Genomic DNA, 16,392 nt, shown 5'->3' on the forward strand with positions numbered 1-16,392 from the left:
GGCCCAGCCCTGCAAATCAGGCCCCTGTTCTGATTCCTGGGGCCCTGCCCAGGGCTGGGGGGGCTCAGTGGGGCAGCAGCAGTCCCAGGCACACCCCTTCCCCCACGGGGCTCTGCCCTAGGCACACAGCCCCATCCCCAGCTGGCAGAACAGAGCTGGGGGGTGCCACGCTGTGCCAGAGCCCCCCATCAGTGCACCCCCCAGCCCCACAGCAGTCACAGGGCACCAGGCCTCCCTCCATGCTCCAGAGACCCCCAGCCTCTTGCCGGCACCCCAGCACAGCTCGGGTACCTCCCAGCACATGCCAGGGTCCCTGGGCACCTGGCACAGCCATGGGCCCCACCCAGAGCCCACAGGCTGTGGCCAAGGGACCCATCAGCTGCCCGCTGCTGGGCTGCTCCCGGCCAAGCACTGGCTCCGTGCCTGCGCTCACATGGGATTTCTTTGGGGAAGGTTTGGTTCCTTGTTTTTCTGCCTTTTCAGTGGTTGCCAAAACCCTCCCAGTGCCCAGGAACAGGCCCAGCCCAAACTGGGGCTGTCAGGGGGCCACCACTGCACTCCAGGCATGGCTGTTCCAAGGTTTGTACCCTGGCACACGGCCTCCTGGGGTCACCACACAGCCTCTTCTTCCAGCACCCCCCAGAGCTTTTTTGGGGCTCACTGAGCGTTTGGAAGACCCCGAGCCCAGCCGGGCAGGGGCCGGAAGCAGGACACGCCGCATGCACCCAGGGACACACGTGCAGCTGCACGGCCCCGTCAGCACCGGCGCATTCCGCCTGTGCAGCCGTGGGGAAACCGGCCGTGTCAAACAAGACACGTCTGACCGTGAACAGAAACCGAGAGCACAGGAGGGATGAGAGGGATGGAGTCTGGCAGGACATGTCACATCCAGAGGCATGCAGGGACCAGGGACACGGTGACACCCCCAGCAGCAACACCAGGACTGCCTGGATCGGGAAACAAGAGCCACCACCCAAGCCGAGGCCACCTGGGTGGGTGACAGCCACGAGAGGGGAGTCACTGTCCCAGAGAAGCCCCCCTGCCACACCACAGTGCAGCCCTGGGGACACATGGCTGCCCCCGTCCTTTTATTGTAACTGCGATAAATATACCCCAGCCGAGGGCCTGCTGCCCTGCCGAGCCAAGCCCGGCACCAACACCCCGCAAATAGAGATATTTATATAAAATAACACCACAAAAAGAGCCATTGAATCCCCGGGGGTGAGCGCAGGGGGAGCACCAGCCCAGTCCTCCACCCCCGGCACTGAGCGGGGTTGCAAAGCCAAGCGAGCGCAGGGACCGTGGGGTGTGCGGGACCCTCCCTCCCGCCCCCAATCTTCGTTCATCCAGTTCTGGCATGTGCACGGATCCGGCTGCTCCAGAGCCATCCGGCTCCCGCTGCCCACGGCGAGGGGCCGGGCAGCACCGGGGGATGTGCGCGGGGCCGGTGCTGCTCCCCCGGGAGTGGGGGGGTTGCAGCCGCCCCCTCCCCTCGGCAGCCGCCCTCCTTCCCAGCGAGCCCCTCAGAGGTTGTCGGAGCCGGCGGCGGGGTTGGTGTAGGTGAAGGTGCCGGCCCTCTTGGTGCTGCTGCCGGCCACCTTGGGGGGAGGAAAGGTGAGGGGGTGTCAGGACAGGGCTGAGCCCCCAGCCCAGGATAGCAGAGGAAGCTCTGCACCCTCTCCACGGCCACTACAGGCAACCAAAAATTGCATCCTGCCATCGTGGTGGGCTGCTGCCCCCAGCCATGGGCACTGTGGGCACTCCAGGCCCCCACGGACACCCCGAGCCCCCCCGCGCGCAGGAGGAGCCGCGGTGGCCGTGTTCCCGCAAGATAAGCCGGCCCGGCGAGTGCGAAGGTAAATATTTACCCAGGCCCCTGGTATTTGCACAGGGTGAGCTGCTCGAAGGGAGCCAGAGCAGCTGGACACGGCCCCCGCCCACAGCCCCGCGTGGGGGGAGCGCTCCTTGGGGAGCCCTTTGCGCCTCCAGGCAGCTCCTGGCGCCACACCCGCAGCTCCAGTTTCGGAGCTGCTGGTGCGGGATGTGGGGTGCTGGCTATGGGAATCGTGTCCTCAGCCCCCCAGCAGCCCTGCAGTGCCCCAGCTCCGCTCCCCACCCATGGCAGAGGATGCTGTGACAGCAGGAGACCTGAGGGTCTGGCTGGGACACAGCTGAGCAGGAGAAGGGGCAGGGTGGGGAGGCAGCGAGCCCCCTGAGCCGCTGGGGCGGGGCGCAGGGAGCGGCTGCCCAAGGTCGCTGGGAGCTCCCCGGAGCCAGGCCGGGTCTGCCCGCGCCGGCCGCACTCCCGCTCCAGCCAGGCGTGAATGTTATGCTCACCTCCTGGCAAGGCTGGTGTGGGACGAGCTCCCGGACACCTGTCCCTGCCCTGCCATCCCCGTTAGCCATTAACCCAGAATGCGGGGATGCAGCCCTGCTCTCTGCCCCTGCAGCAGCCGGGACCCCGGGTACGGGGCTCTCGCTCTCACCTGGCTGTAGGGGTTGGGTTTGCTGTTGGGGGGTGCGTAGCGCCCGTGGCTCTGGTACTGGAGGTATTCAGCCATGGGGTGGTAGGAATCTTTCTGGCTGAGCAGGTCCAGCTTCCCTTGGCTTTTCCGGCGGCACGTGCAGGTGCTCTTGGGGAGAGAGAAGGGGTTGGGGCCTGGCTGGTGTGGGGACAGGGACAGGGCACCAACCAGCAGAATGCAGGTGAGGACTGGGATGGGGATGGGGTCTCACCATCAGGAGGAGACAGGTGAACATGCTGAACAGCAGCAGGATGCTGACCAGGACCAACAGAGCAATGGCCCAGTCCGGGACCACGGGTGCTGGAGCCGGGGACATCACCTCTGTGGAGCCTGCAAGGAACAGAGCTGGGACAGAACCCTGAGAGACCCCTGGGACAGGACAGCAGGGGCTGAGCCCTCCTGTGTGGGATCTGCTTGCTCTTCCCACAGGCACCAGGAATGTGCATTGGCTCCGCCTGCTGCAAGTCCCAAGTCCATCACAGCACCAAGTAGGGCCCCTTGCCTCAGCCAGGACAGGGCAATGTTTATAGAGCCATCCCAGCTTCCCCCAGGCTCCATTCCCCCTCCCTCCCCAGCCTGGAGCCTCCTCTCACTCTGGATGCTGTCCAGCTGCAGGCCCATGATGAAGCCATTCTGGTCCAGGCTCTTCCTCAGGCGCTGCTCAGCGGCGTCGGGAGTGACGGCATCGCTTCCATTCCCAAACACGAGGGTGGACTGGACCTCCACCGAGCCTTGGCTGCACGGGAGGAGGCATCAGCACCTGGATTGTCCCCCGAGGGGCTACATACCGGGGGGATACACTGTGATACACCAGCCCTGCTGGCGCTGTGCTGCTCACCTGTACCGCAGCTCGCTGCACCCGGTGTAGGTCTGCGTGCCCATGCAGCCCGCGCAGCCAAAGACGTGTTCGAACTGGAAGGAAGCATTGAGGTCATGGCCACCTCCCCACCCCCCTTTCCTGTCCCCACGCAGAACTGGCCGGGCGGCTGGAGCTGCTGGCAGAACAGATGCTCGGGGCGCTTCCATGGAAAGCCCCAAGGGGAGGTGGCTCCTTCCCAGCATGGCCCGGGGGCAGGACTGGGACTCACCATGGTCAGGACAGTGCGGCTCAGGCTCCTGTAGTCCTCGGATGCTGGGTCATGCAGGCTCTCGTTGAAGCTCTTGTTGATGATGCGGAAGGACAGCGGGACACGGAGGAGCAGCTGGACGGCAGCGGGCAGCTGGCCCGTGGTTTTGCTGGGGTTGGGAACGCTCCTGGTGGGGGTCTGCCTGGGAGCCGTGCCACCCTCAGACGTTATTCTGGTGGGAAAGATCTGAGCACTGGTGCTCCCATTGCCTTTGGTGCTGGAGCTGCTGCCATCCACGGTGGCGGGAGCGGCAGAGCTGCTGTTGGTGCCAAAGTGGGGGGCCCAGCTGCTGCTGTTTGAGGTGGCATTGCCGTGGGAGGTGGCTGGGCTGCTGAGGACAGGCACCACAGTGCTGTTGGACATGGAGCGGTTGCTGAACTGGAAGTTCGTGGTGTTTGTGCCAGGGAACACAGTGGCATCTGTGATTTTGGGGAATATATTTGGAGACAAGGTGGTGGTCATCGTTTCCGTGGTCATCTCCTCAGTGGTCGTTTCGGTGGTTTCCATCTCCATGGTTGTCTCGGTGGTCATGGCACGTGTACCTGGAGGGAACCCCAGGAGTCAGTGGCTGCAGCCCACTTAGGGAAGGTTTTACCCAAAACAGCTCCTCAGCCGGACACTGTGGGAAGCACCACGACCCCCAGGAGCCAACAGCCAGAGGCTCCGTCTGCCCACGAGGCTAACGAGGCCTTCGGCAACACCCCACGATCGGGGCTGGTGCTGGGCACTTGTGGCACCACCAAAGGTCCAGGTGGTGCTGTCTGGGCACTGACACCAGCGCTGTGCCCAGCCCTGCAGCCCCCTCCGTCCTGGGGTGTCCCTGCCGTGCTGCCACCCAGTACAGCTCCCCTTGCTGTGGGTGACAGGCTGGGGTGTCCCCGCACCCCCCGGAGCTGCCTGGCCTGGCTGGGGGCCAGCACAGGCAGCTCCCGGGCAGGTTCCCAGAGGGTGCTGCAGGAGCCGGCGGCACTGGAGGAGAGCCCGGGGTCCGGGTGCTCACCGGGACACACCTGCATTCCAGCCTGCGAGCCCCGGGCACAGCCTGCTCCGGCTGGTCCCGGCACAGCCCAGCCCTTGGCCGAGCCCTTCGGACACAGCAGAGGGGCCGCAGTCTGAGCCCCCAGTACCGACTTTCCTGGGCTCAACCAGCCCCGGCTCGCTGCATCCCGGAGGCAGACCAGGAGAGGCAACAATGTCCCTGCTGCCAGGATGCCACTGGCTCCGGTATCCCCCAGTCCCCACTTTCAAAGGGACCCCGCTCCACTCCCCCTGCCCCGGTACCTCCCCCCCTGCCCGGCTCCCTGCCCGGCTCCCTCTGGCTCGAGGTGCCGCCGGCCCCAGCCCCTCACCTGTGCCCAGCAGCAGCAGCAGAAAGACAGGGAACGCCATGGGGCTCGTCCGGGGGTCCCGGCGCCTCGTGGGGCCCGGCGATGGCTGCTTTCCCGTTAGCCGGTGGCACACGCTGCAACCCAGGGATCCGGAACTGGCAGCTCGACAGCGGCCGGAGCTTTATAGAGCACCTGGGGCAGGTGGGGAGGCCCCACCCCGCCGCCGGCTCCAGGGAGGGGGGGTCGCTCTGCCCCACTTGGCACAGGGGTGCCACCGCGCCGGTGGGGCCCCCGCAGCATCACCCCCCCCGGCTGGGTCTCTCGCGCTTCCCTGGGTCGGGGGGACACCGCTGGCAGCGTCCCCGTGCCGTGGGCGGACCCAGCCTCGGGTGGGGGCACAGGACGGGACAGTAGCCGGGCATCCTGGGGCAGGGGCGGGAGCAGCATCTGCCTGGCTCCGTGGGCTGAGCCACGGGCCCCAGGGCCTGGTGGGGGGCACGGAGGGGGGGCACAAGGGGGACACGGAGCGCCCCAGCCCCTCGTGTAGGGGGGCCTCATCTCCTGGGCTCAGCCCAGGGTTAATCATTACCGGCTGGTCATCGCCTCACCCTACACTCAAATAAACACCGGTGACCCCCCCGAAATGCTTACGCAGGTACAGCCCAGGGCCCCACGGCATCCCAGTACCTCCCAGTAACCTCCCTCCAGGTCCCGGGGCCCCCCCCAGCAGGCACAAACCCCCGTCCCCACTCAGGACACGGGTGATGCTGGGCGCCAATGCCCCACCCCTGAGGTAACGGCACCGCCCGTGCCTGGGTGCAGGTGACACGTGCTCCTGGCACGGACAGGCATCAAAAGCTACTCTGGTCCCTCTCTGCCCCTGCCCTGCAGAGAGCCCTGATTCCTGGGAGAGCCCCAATCTCTCAGGAGGGTGCTGATTCCCGTGAGGGTCCCAGTTCCTGGGGAGGTCTCAGTCAGGACCCCCATGCTTGGCTCCTGCCCAGCCTCGTGTGAAGCCAAAGTGCCACCCCAGTCAGGCCAAGAGTTCTGAGGTGGTGCCGAGAAGGGGAGCAGAGAGGGGGGACCCTCCGTGCCACAGTGACAAGAGGGCAAGGGATGGATGGCCCAGCTTTCAGAGCAGGTGGAATGGGAACCAGCAGCACTCTGCTCCCCCCACGGCCGCCACAGCCTTGGCAAGCCAGGCCATGTCCAGGCAGGTGCAGGCAGCAGCTCTGAGCAAACATGCCCTTCCCGAAAGGCCTCAACATGGGGATGGCTCCCCCCATGCAGTGATGCTGACCCCTGCTGCCCTCTGCTCCAGCCCCAACCCCCAGCCCCGCTCAGCACTGGGGGCTTTCCCCTGAACCTCCCCATCCCCCCCAAAGCAGGGGGTTGGGGGCTGAAGTTTTCCTCCTGCAGACACCCACAGAGGACACAACGTGTGGGAGGCTGAGGGGCAGGAGGGGGTCCCAGCAACTGCTCTCTCGTGGCAATCGCCTCACCCGCCAGCTCTGGGAGTGGGGGCCATTAGCCCACCCTGTCCATGCCCAGTGGGTCCCAGGCACCCACCACCGGTGGGTCCTATGTCCCCATCCCTGCTGTGCCCGATGGTTCTCATGTGTCCAGTGAGTCCCATGTGTCCACCCCATCCATGTGCAGTGGGTCCTGTGTGTCCACTGCCACCACACCCCATGGGTTCCATGTGTCCACCTTGTGTCCGGTGGGACCTGCGTGTCCACCCCCATCATGCTCAATGGGTCCCATATGCCCACCCTGTGTGCATCTCGTGGGTCCCATCTGCCCGACCCCACCATGTCCAGTGGATTCTGTGTGCCCACGCCCACCATGTCCGGTGGGTCTCATGTGTCCACCCTGTTCATGCCTAGTGGATCCGCTGTGTCCAGCTTGTCCTTGTCCAGTGGGCCCCATACACCCATGCCCACCATGTCCAGTGGGTCCCATATGTCCACCCTGTCCATGCCCGGGGGATCCTGTGTGTACACCCCTACTGTGCCCGGTGAGTTCCTTTTGTCCACCCTGTCCAGTGGATCCCCTGTGTCCAGCCTATCCATGTCCAGTGTGTTCCATGTGTCCAGCCTGTCCATGCCCGGTGCATCCCCTGTGTCCGGCCTGTCCATGCTCGGTGCATCCCCTGTGTCCGGCCTGCCCGTGCTCGGTGCATCCTCTGTGTCCGGCCTGCCCGTGCCCGGTGCATCCCCTGTGTTCAGCCTGTCCGTGCCCGGTGCATCCCCTGTGTCCGGCCTGCCCGTGCCCGGTGCATCCCCTGTGTCCGGCCTGCCCATGCTCGGTGCATCCCCTGTGTCCGGCCTGTCCGTGCCCGGTGCATCCCCTGTGTCCGGCCTGTCCGTGTCCGGCGGGTCCGGACTCGCCCCGTTCCCCTCCCGGCTCGGGCCGGTGGCCCTGAAGCTGCGGCGCCCCCTGGCGGGCACGGCCCCACACGACGCTCGCACCGCGCACCGGCACCGCCGGACGGGACCGGGACAAGAACCGGGACCGAAACCGCGACAGGAGCGAGACCGGAATGGGGAGAGGGACTGGAGTGAGACCGGAGCGGGAGGGGGAAGGGGACCGCTACTGGAGCGAGACCGGGAGTGAGACCGGGACTAGGACTGGAGCCAGAGCCGAGCGGGAGCGGAACCGCTGCTGGAAAGAGAGCGGGAGCGGAATCGGGAGTCGGCTAGAGTAATGCAGAGCGGGAGTGAGACCGATACTGGAGCGAGACCGGAGCGGGAACGGGACTAGAGCGAAACTGGAGCGGGAGAGGGACTAGGAGAGGGAGCAGGAGATGGAGCAGAAGAGGAGCGGGACCGCAGCAGGAATGGAATCGGGAACGGTACTGGACCGGGACCGGAGAGGGAGCAGGAGAAGGACCGGAAAAGGAAAGGGACCCGCGGTCTCCCCTCGCAGCTCGGGGACGCGGGACGAGGCGCTCAGTACCAAGCGGTGATTTCACCTGTCCGGTACCCCCGGGGAGGGCCGGCTGCGCTCCCGCCGCGGCCCCGGGCCGGGAACGAGCACAGGCACCGGCCCCGGTCCCGGCCCCAACACCGGAGGGCAGCCCCGCGTTGCCCTTTTAAGAGGGGCCCGGTGCCGCCGCGCCCATTGTCGCCGCCGCCGCCGCGGGGCGGGGGGGCCGGGCCGGTGCCGGGGCCGCGCGCTCCGGGGCGGGCGGGGTGGGGGGGGTGGGGGCACATTCCGCCGCGTTGCCGGGACAGCCGTCGCCGTGGCGACCGGTCCCTGCCGCCGAGCCGCGGTGAGCGCCGCGCAGTTCCCACGGAGCGGCCCGGGCGGCGGCGGCGGCGGCTCCGCTCCCTCCGGGGCGGCGGGAGGGCCGGGATGCGGTGCAGTGTTGTGCTCTCGCCCACCAATATTGCACTCGTCCCGGCCTCCCGCCGCCGCGGGCTGCGCCGGTGGGACCGGCCGGGCACTGACCCAACCCCGCGACCACCGGGAGGACGGCGCGGGACGGAGCCGAGAGCACGGGGGTGGGGGGGACCCACAGCCCTCTCGGGCCAGCGGGAACCCCCAGGGACCGGGCGCGCAGGCTAGAAAACACTCAAAACTTTATGGCCAGGCGTGGGGCAAGGACCGGAGCGCCCGGGGCAGGCGTGGGGGGAGCCCCGGCACTGCGGGGCCCCGGTACTGGCAGTGCAAAGTCCGCGGGGGGCCGGGAACGGGGCCCGGCCGGGAGGAGCGGCGGGGCCCGGTGCGCCCCCGGGTGCCGCTGGCGGCGGGGGCCCGGAGCGCCACCGGTGCCGCTGGCGGGGGAGGCCCGTGCCGGGCGCGGTCACTCGCGTCCCTCCAGCAGGAACCGGCGGAAGGGCTCGAAGTCGGCAGGGATCGTGTCTGTGGGGAGCAGCGCGGGGGGCGTCAGGAGCCCGCGGGGGAAGCAAGCCCCGCTAAAGCCCCCGGCCCAGGACTGAGCCCCGCCGCAGGGGCGAGGGAAGGGATGCTCGGCCGGCCGCCGGGCCGGTGCGGGGGTCCCGGGGGCCCTGCTCACCGTTGCAGCGGTACTGCAGGTTGGACCAGATGATGTTCTCCTGGGAGAAGCAGAAGACCCCCAGACGGCCCCCGCGCATCGTGGTGTCAATGATCACGCCGGAGTCGGCCACCAGCTGCGGGCCCTCGTACAGACGGACCCTGCGGGGGGGAACGGGGCCCGACCGGTCAGCGGGACCTCACCGGGACCCCGCCGGGGCCAGCCCCGGGATTCCACCGGGACCCCGCCGGTATCCGACCGGGGCAAACATCGGGATCCCACTGAGACGCCATCGGGGCCAGCACCTGGACCCCACTGGAACCCTTCCACGACCGACACCGGGCCCCGAGTATCCCGACCCGGGGACGGTGGCACCGGGCTGGAGCTGGGGCATCCTGCGGGGGGCTGGGCCGGGGGTACCGGATCGGCTGGATCCCCGGGCCGGGGCCCCCCGCCGTGGCCGGGCTGAAGCCCCCCGCGCCGCCCCCGGCCCGGCCCCGCCGCCTTTGTCGGGCGCTTTGCATGTGAAAGGCGCCGGCGGGGTCGCCATGGCGACGGGACAATGGCCCCGGGGGCCCGGGGGGCGGAGGGCCCGGCGGCGGAGCTCCCCCGCCGCGGCCGCCCCGGCGGGAGCCTTAAAGGAGAAACGCGGCTGCGGCCCCACCGGGAAGAACCCCTCCCCACGGCCGACATCCCCCCACTGCGGTGGTCTCACGGGGCTGGATGCTCCCCCACGGCCGCTATCCCCACACTGGGGTGGTCCCACAGGGCTGGATCCCCCCCGTGGCCGGCATCCCCTCGCTAGGGTGGTCCCAGGGGGCACAATGCCTCCTCATGGACACCATCCTACCCCTGGGGTGGTTCCGCAGGGCAGGACCCCTACTCATGGTTATCATCATCTTCACCGGGGCGGGTTCACACTAGGGTTGGTTTCTCACCAATGACCAGCATCCCCCCCCACTGGTGTGGTCCCACTGGGGCTGAACCCCATCCTGCACCGTGGTGAGTGCAGCCCCCACCCCAGCAGCCCCCGTGCCCCCCCCACTTACCTGATGTAGCCCACCTGGGGCCTGTGTGCCAGCTGCCAGCGGTAGGATGTCTTGTCCCTCCAGCCGACGTTCCGGGGGTCCTTCCAGAGCAGGCGGACATGGTCGGGCGTGTGGCCCGTGTGCCACAGCGCATTGCGCAGGTGCTCCCCAGGGCCCGTCGAGGACTTCACCGCCTGTGGGTGCGTGAGGGTTTCAGGGGGGACCTGAACAGGGGGGTCCTGACCCGGCCCACGGGTGGGGCCACCACCCACCTTGAGCTGCAGCCCTGGCTCGGCCACAGCACGGAAGGGGGTGGCCTGCCAGTACGTCTGCTCCGTCTGCTTCCACATCACCACGTAGAAGCTGGCGCTGTCCTGGTAGCTGAAGATGAAGCCGGCGTAGTCATCATCGGTGATGGTGTTGACATGGAAGGTGCCCTCAAAGTCCACGCCGTTGAAGGCTGTGTAACCTACAGGCAGGAAACGCTGCGGGGAGCCCTCTCTCCCCACGGAACTCCCAGCCCACCCACCCTTCACCCCTCTGTGGGGCAAAGAACCGGCCCTCACTCCTCGGCACTGGGGGGTGGGAGCAGGGGGGGCTGCCCCCAGAGTCTGTGGGTGGGTGAACATATCTTACCCACAGCCAAACCCGGGTCACTGTTCATGGTCTGCACGATCTCCATGCCCTGTGGGGGACAGCTGGGTGAGGGGCACCCCAGAACCCCTGGGGACCTCCCAGTCCCCTCAACTTCCACCCTGCAGCGCAGCCCCCAGAAACACGGGGCACAGCACCCACACCTGGTTGAGGACAACCCAGTTGGGGTCAATCTGGGCGTCCCCCTCGGGGTCCAGGATGACAGTCTGGTAGGCGCGGAAGTCGGTCAGTGTCACCTCGGCGCTCTCGGGGCACACGTCCAGCTGGTCCACCACCGTGTCATTGTCGAAGTCCTCCTCACAGACATCACCCACGCCGTTCCCTGGGGACACGTGCCCAGTCAGGGCTGGGCTGAGCCCACGCAGGTCTGCCTCCCCCTGCCCACCCCGTGCTCACCATCCGAGTCTTTCTGGTTGGGATTGGGAATGAGACGGCAGTTGTCTGGGCCAGGTGCCACATAATCCGGGATGCCATCGTTGTCATCGTCATTGTCGCAGTCATCCCCCAGCCCATCGTTGTCCGAGTCCAGCTGGGAGCTGTTGGGGATCTCGGCACAGTTGTCCTTGGTGTCCTGATGCCCATCCCCATCACTGGGAGCAAGAACAAGGTCAGAGCAATGCCAAAATCAGGGATCTGGCACCACACCCCAGCTCCCTGAAGACCCCATTGTCCCTCCCTGAACCGGGAGCCCAGTTCTGCCCTCAGGGACACAATGGGGAGGTCACCCCACTGCAGTGCTGTCCACACCTGTCCTCGTTGGTGTCACAGATGTCTCCTACCAGGTCACTGTCCATATCTGTCTGGAGGAGAGCGGAGCCCTAATTCAGTGGACATCCCAGGGCGAGGAGAAGGACCCCCTGCTCCCCACTGGGCCAGACCCCACTCATCCCAGGCCCCCTGGCCCAGCCTGGCCCCAGCCATACCTGAGTGGGGTTGCTCATTTCAGGGCAACTGTCACAGGCATCCCCAACACCGTCCTCATCCCGATCAGTCTGCAGAGGGTTGGGCACCTTGGGACAGTTATCCAGCATGTTGGGTATCCCTGCAAGGATAGCACTGGGTGGATACCCTTCCCCATCCCTGCGGGACAGCCCCCCTGGCACAGCCAGGTCGACCCAACAGCCGCTCACCGTCCCCATCAATGTCATTATCACAAGCATCCCCCTCGCCATTGCTGTCTGTGTCCCGCTGGTCATTGTTGGGCACATTGGGGCAGTTGTCACAGGCGTCTCCAAAGGAGTCCGTGTCCGAGTTCTGTTGGTCCTTGTTGGGGAAGAGCCGGCAGTTGTCCTGCGGAGAATAGGACAGGGATGTTGTCGCTGCGGTGGCAGGCAGACGAGAGGCCACAGTCCCACAGTGGTGAGGGCAGAAGGACGTCTCCAGCACTCTGAGACCATTCCCAAGCCACCAGCCTGCTGCTCCCCAGGAGAGGCATCTTGAGGGACTCAGAACTGAGCCAAAAGGAGAAGCCCTCCTAGAGCCACTGGCATGGCCACCCGCCCAGCACAGCCACCTCCACATTCTTGACACCATCACCATCAGCGTCGTCATCGCATTGGTCCCCGATGCCGTCGTTGTCAGCATCCTCCTGCCCAGAATTGGGCGTCAGGCGGCAGTTGTCCTGCAGGCACAGCCAGCATTAGGAACGGGGAGGAGACGAGGTCTGGAGCACAGCCCTGCTGTGGACCCTGTGCCCTGCACCCCGTGCCCCCCTTCCAGGAGCCCACCTGCTTGCAGTGCTTGTTGTTGTCAATGCAGGGCAGGGGCTCGTCTGGGTACCCATCCAGGTCTGTGTCTTGCCCACACACGTTGCCGTTGCCAGCCCAGCCCACGTTGCACTGAATAAAGACGAGATCGGGGGCTGAAAAGGGCTCTGGCAGGACCAATGGTGCCATGCTGCAGTCCCTACACCCTCCTCCTGTCCCTGTCCCCTGCTCACCGCACAGGAGATCTCCCCGTTCCTCTCGAACAGGCAGAAGCCGTTAATGTCACAGGGGTTGGAGGTGGGAGTGCTGCAGGACTTGTGCGGGACGCAGCCAGATGATTGGTTCCCCACAAAGCCCAACTTGCAGGGCCCGCACTTGTAGGAGCCCTGGGGGAGAGAGGGCAGGGGTGGGATGAGGAGAGCTGAGCGGCCCTGGGAGCCAGGGAGGCAGCGGGACAGCGCTGCTCACCAGCGTGTTGGTGCAGATGGAGTTGGGGTCGCAGCCCCCATTGTTCCCATCGTTGCATTCATCGATATCCGTGCAAACCTGTGAGCAGTGGGGGAGAAACGTTCACCTGGGACCTTTCCCCGTGGGTGGCTGTGCCCATTCCTGCCCCCAGGAAGCTGTCCTACTCCACAGGCACTGCATCCTCTGCCCTGTCCTGCACTCCGGAGATCCCACGGGGGCCTGGCCGAGTCCCGTGGCACTGCACTCACCTGCTTGCTGGCCCTGGCATAATCCACCCCCACGCCAGAGACGGTGTTGCCTCGATAGCCGCGGGGACAGGGCTCGCAGCGGAACCCAGGGGCTGTGTTGATGCACTTGGAGCCAGGGAAGCAGGGGTTGGCATGGGCACACTGCAACAACGGGAGAGAGACAGGCTTCATCCTCGGGCACAGCATCCCGCATCTCGGTGGGGTCTTGCCGAGAAGAAGCGTCCTCTGCAGGTACAGCCCTGGCACTGCCAGGGCTGCTGATCCCCCCCAGACCGTGCCCACCTCCTCGATGTCGACGCAGTGTGTGCCGTTGCCCTCCAGCCCCGGTGGGCAGGGCCCGCAGCGGTACCCGGGGTACTCGTACGTCTCCATGCAGTCCACGCCACTGAAGCAGGGATTGGGGTTGCAGCGGGACCGCTGCTCGTGGAAGCCTGAGGAGAGGAGAGGCAGGTGAGGGCTGAAACAAGGTGGCCCTTTGCCCCCCGAGGCGGGAGCAGAGCCCTTGCCAGCACTCACCGCAGACCTGGCACTCCATGATGGTGTTGCGGATCAGAGACATCTCCTTCACCTGCAAGGCAGCAGAGCACGGAGCATCAGGAGGGTGCTGGCACCGTGCTCTAGGGAAATCCAGCCCAGGGAGTGCCAGTAACCTCCCCAGTCCCACCTGGTCCCTAATGTCTTCCCGCAGCTCGCTCAGGACCCGGTTGAAGAGGGTCAGCTGCGTGACCAGTGCCTTGGTCTGCTCACCTGCCAGCAGCAGAAAGGACAAGGTCAATCCCAGGACGGACACGGCCTCCCAGGGCTGTGGGCCAGGACTGCTCTGCCCATTGGCACTGAGCTGGGAGGATGAGGCACCCAACAGCCCATCCTTCTCCCTGGTTCACGCAGGGCCCCTTTTCCTGTAGCACACCCCACACCCTCTGATCCCACATGGGGCACTGGGACAGGCTGTGGAGGCATCTCTGCCTCCGTGGAGCCCCAAATGCCTCACACCAGGGGACGAGGGAAGCAGAGCAGGGACTCACCCAGGATGGAGGCCAGCACGCTCGTCACTGCAAGGAGAGAGATGAGACATTACCAAACGCTGCTGTCACACCCCAGCAGAGTCACCTCACACAGTCACTCCTGGTCAGCACACGTGCAGCACTGGAACTCCCACCTGTGTGGGGACACTGGGCCAGGAGGGGCCAGAACATCCCTCTGTGCTGTCGCCCCCACCTCCCTGTGCCACGGCCCACACAGGTGACCCCGTAAGCCCCCCAAGCCATTACCTGCACTGTGAATGGACTCATCTCCTTGGAAAGGGCACTCGCTCAAGGCCCCCACACGGCTCATGGACCCTCCCAGGATCAGCTTCATCGACTCTACGAACCCCTGATGTGCGTGGGGAGATGCAGTCAGCATGGGGGGCTCTGCCCATCCCCCCGGGTGCAGTGGCTGAGGTCTCAATCCCCCTGGCACTCACCTGCATCCTCTGGTAGGCCTTCATCCCTGTGCGCACCTCGATGGACTCCACCTCGGCCAGGGGGATCTCAGACAGCTCAGGCAGCCCCACGCTGGAGTCCATCTGCTTGCAGTCGACGTAGAGCTCCACGCTCAGCGTGTCCCTCCGCAGCCCGCTCAGGCGCACGATGACAGAGTGGCTCTGCCCGTCCGCCAGCTGCGCGTGCTGCAGGTTGACCGAGTGCACCTTGTTGTCCTCCCGCAGGTACCGCACCAGGACTGCGGAGGAGCGGGAAGGGGCCGTCAGCTCCCCCACAGCACTGGCGGCACCGTGGCACCAGCGTGTGCCCATTGCTCTTCCCTGCAGGAACTCAGTCCCGTTTGTCTCAGAGCGCCACGGCAAGAGCAGGGCCAGTCCATCCCCACACGGAGGGCACCCACCTTTGTTGATCTTCCCCACGACAGAGACCTCCAGCCATCGGGTGTTGTCCTTCTTGGAGTAGAGGCCAAAGAGGGTCCCCCCTTGCTTGGGGGGCAGGCGGAAGGTGGAGAGGAGGTACACGTCGTTGACAGTCAGAAGCTCCATGCGGATCTTGTGGGCCACGCTGGCCATCTGCCGAGCCTCGCTCACCAGCAGCAGGTCGATGACTGCGGGAGACGAGCACCGGGGTCGCCTCTGCACCGGCAGCCGCAGCTCCGGCCGGTGACTACGGCGATGCCCGGTGCGGTCAGAGCGGGGATGGGGTGGGGGTGTCCCTGGACCGCCGGGCTCGGGGGGGACCAGGGAAGCCCCGGGGGCTCCGGGGCCGCCCCCGCGCGGTGGCGCTCCAGGACCGGCAGCGCCTCCGAGACGGACCCGCGGAGCCCCCGCACCGGCGAGACCGGCGGAGTCCCGGCCCGGAGCCGGGCTTCCCCGCATCCCGCTCCGCAGAGCCCCCCGCGGCCCAGCCCCAACGAGGGGCGGCCGGACCGGGAGATCCCGGAGGAACGGTCGGGCCCCCGGTACCGGCCCGGGGCGCTCAGTGGGGAGCGCGGACAACTCGGTCCCGCTGCCGCACGGGTGCCCGCCTGTTCCGTGCAGCCGCACCGGGCAGACCGAGAGGGGCTCCGGCGCCAGAGTCAGCCCCCGCCGCGGCACTCCCCCGCGGCCCCGAGCCAGCATCGGAACCGGCGGCCACCCCGCGCCTCGGGAATGAACGTTCCTGCGTCCCCGCTGCCCGCAGCTTCCCCGGGGCGAGCAGAGCCGCTGTCAGCGGCCGTGGGACGGGGTCTGCCGCCGCCGACCCCCGACTGTCGCCCGTCCCGCCGCCCCTTCGGGGCCGCCCCACCGCCGCCCCGAGCCCCTCCGGTACCTTGCAGCCCCGGACGCGCCGCGGCGGCGGCGCCCAGCAGGAACAGCGCCAGGAGCGCGGGGCCCCCCGGTGCCCCCATGATGCCGCCGCTGCCGCCGGTGCGGAGCGGAGCGCGGCGGGGCGGGGTGGCGCACGGGGGAGGGGCCGGCGGGGCCGGCGAGGAGGAAACAAAGAGCCGTCAATCACCGGGCGCATCCCGGGGACACCGGCGAGCCACCGGCTGCGGCCCCAGCCCCGGAGGAGGGCACCGTGCCGGCGCCGCGCACTGGGCCCGGGGCTGCGGGGACCCCCCGGCATTGCCCGCCCCGGGGCAGCCCCCGCTCACAGCGCCGGTTCACCGGGAGGTCAGGCGGGCGGGCTGGGGCCGCCCCAGCAGCGCCGGAGCATCCCGGCCCGGGAGAGCGGAACCGGCTGCGGGGCCGCTTGTACCGGGGTGCCTCACGCCGCGGAGCCCCCCGGGCCGGCAGAGCCCCGGGGCCGGTCCGTACCGCCGGGGGATGCTCGGGCCGCCGA

General features: G+C 67.5%; 2 protein-coding genes and 1 long non-coding RNA gene across 3 annotated transcripts; 1 reads left to right on the top strand and 2 right to left on the bottom strand.

Moving 5' to 3' along the window:
• Positions 1-854: 854 nt before the first annotated feature.
• On the bottom strand, positions 855-8,057 carry MUC1 (mucin 1, cell surface associated). Its single transcript, XM_048288570.1, has 7 exons — positions 5,002-8,057; positions 3,614-4,194; positions 3,364-3,437; positions 3,119-3,261; positions 2,737-2,855; positions 2,487-2,633; positions 855-1,598 (listed from the first exon to the last, which is right to left on the bottom strand). Exons 1-7 carry the CDS (start codon positions 5,039-5,041, stop codon positions 1,524-1,526), a joined length of 1,179 nt encoding a protein of 392 aa, XP_048144527.1. The 5' UTR covers positions 5,042-8,057; the 3' UTR covers positions 855-1,523.
• Positions 8,058-8,547: 490 nt separating this feature from the next.
• On the bottom strand, positions 8,548-16,009 carry THBS3 (thrombospondin 3). Its single transcript, XM_048288455.1, has 23 exons — positions 15,880-16,009; positions 14,969-15,175; positions 14,550-14,806; positions 14,356-14,458; positions 14,110-14,136; positions 13,749-13,831; positions 13,601-13,652; positions 13,367-13,515; positions 13,085-13,225; positions 12,837-12,914; positions 12,602-12,754; positions 12,390-12,500; positions 12,176-12,283; positions 11,793-11,952; positions 11,586-11,704; positions 11,410-11,462; positions 11,059-11,252; positions 10,806-10,984; positions 10,645-10,693; positions 10,281-10,477; positions 10,030-10,202; positions 9,002-9,141; positions 8,548-8,847 (listed from the first exon to the last, which is right to left on the bottom strand). Exons 1-23 carry the CDS (start codon positions 15,956-15,958, stop codon positions 8,789-8,791), a joined length of 2,871 nt encoding a protein of 956 aa, XP_048144412.1. The 5' UTR covers positions 15,959-16,009; the 3' UTR covers positions 8,548-8,788.
• Positions 11,180-12,533, top strand: LOC125318153. Its single transcript, XR_007200273.1, has 2 exons — positions 11,180-11,269; positions 11,445-12,533. It is a non-coding gene; the product is annotated as an uncharacterized LOC125318153 (long non-coding RNA).
• Positions 16,010-16,392: the final 383 nt, after the last annotated feature.

Source organism: Corvus hawaiiensis, chromosome 29 (assembly GCF_020740725.1).
Source record: "Corvus hawaiiensis isolate bCorHaw1 chromosome 29, bCorHaw1.pri.cur, whole genome shotgun sequence".
Classification (NCBI taxonomy): domain Eukaryota; kingdom Metazoa; phylum Chordata; class Aves; order Passeriformes; family Corvidae; genus Corvus; species Corvus hawaiiensis.

Excerpts from the sequence above, each read along its gene's own strand:
- MUC1 (XM_048288570.1), bottom strand. The coding sequence starts at position 5,041 with ATGGCGTTCCCTGTCTTTCTGCTGCTGCTGCTGGGCACAG. Across the intron at positions 4,195-5,001 it reads GCTGCTGCTGCTGGGCACAG|GTACACGTGCCATGACCACC; the intron begins GTGAGGGGCTGG and ends GGTTCCCTCCAG. Across the intron at positions 1,599-2,486 it reads AACCCAACCCCTACAGCCAG|GTGGCCGGCAGCAGCACCAA; the intron begins GTGAGAGCGAGA and ends CCTCCCCCCAAG.
- THBS3 (XM_048288455.1), bottom strand. The coding sequence starts at position 15,958 with ATGGGGGCACCGGGGGGCCCCGCGCTCCTGGCGCTGTTCCTGCTGGGC. Across the intron at positions 12,915-13,084 it reads ATGCCAGGGCCAGCAAGCAG|GTTTGCACGGATATCGATGA; the intron begins GTGAGTGCAGTG and ends CACTGCTCACAG. Across the intron at positions 9,142-10,029 it reads CCCCAGGTGGGCTACATCAG|GGTCCGTCTGTACGAGGGCC; the intron begins GTAAGTGGGGGG and ends TCCCCCCCGCAG.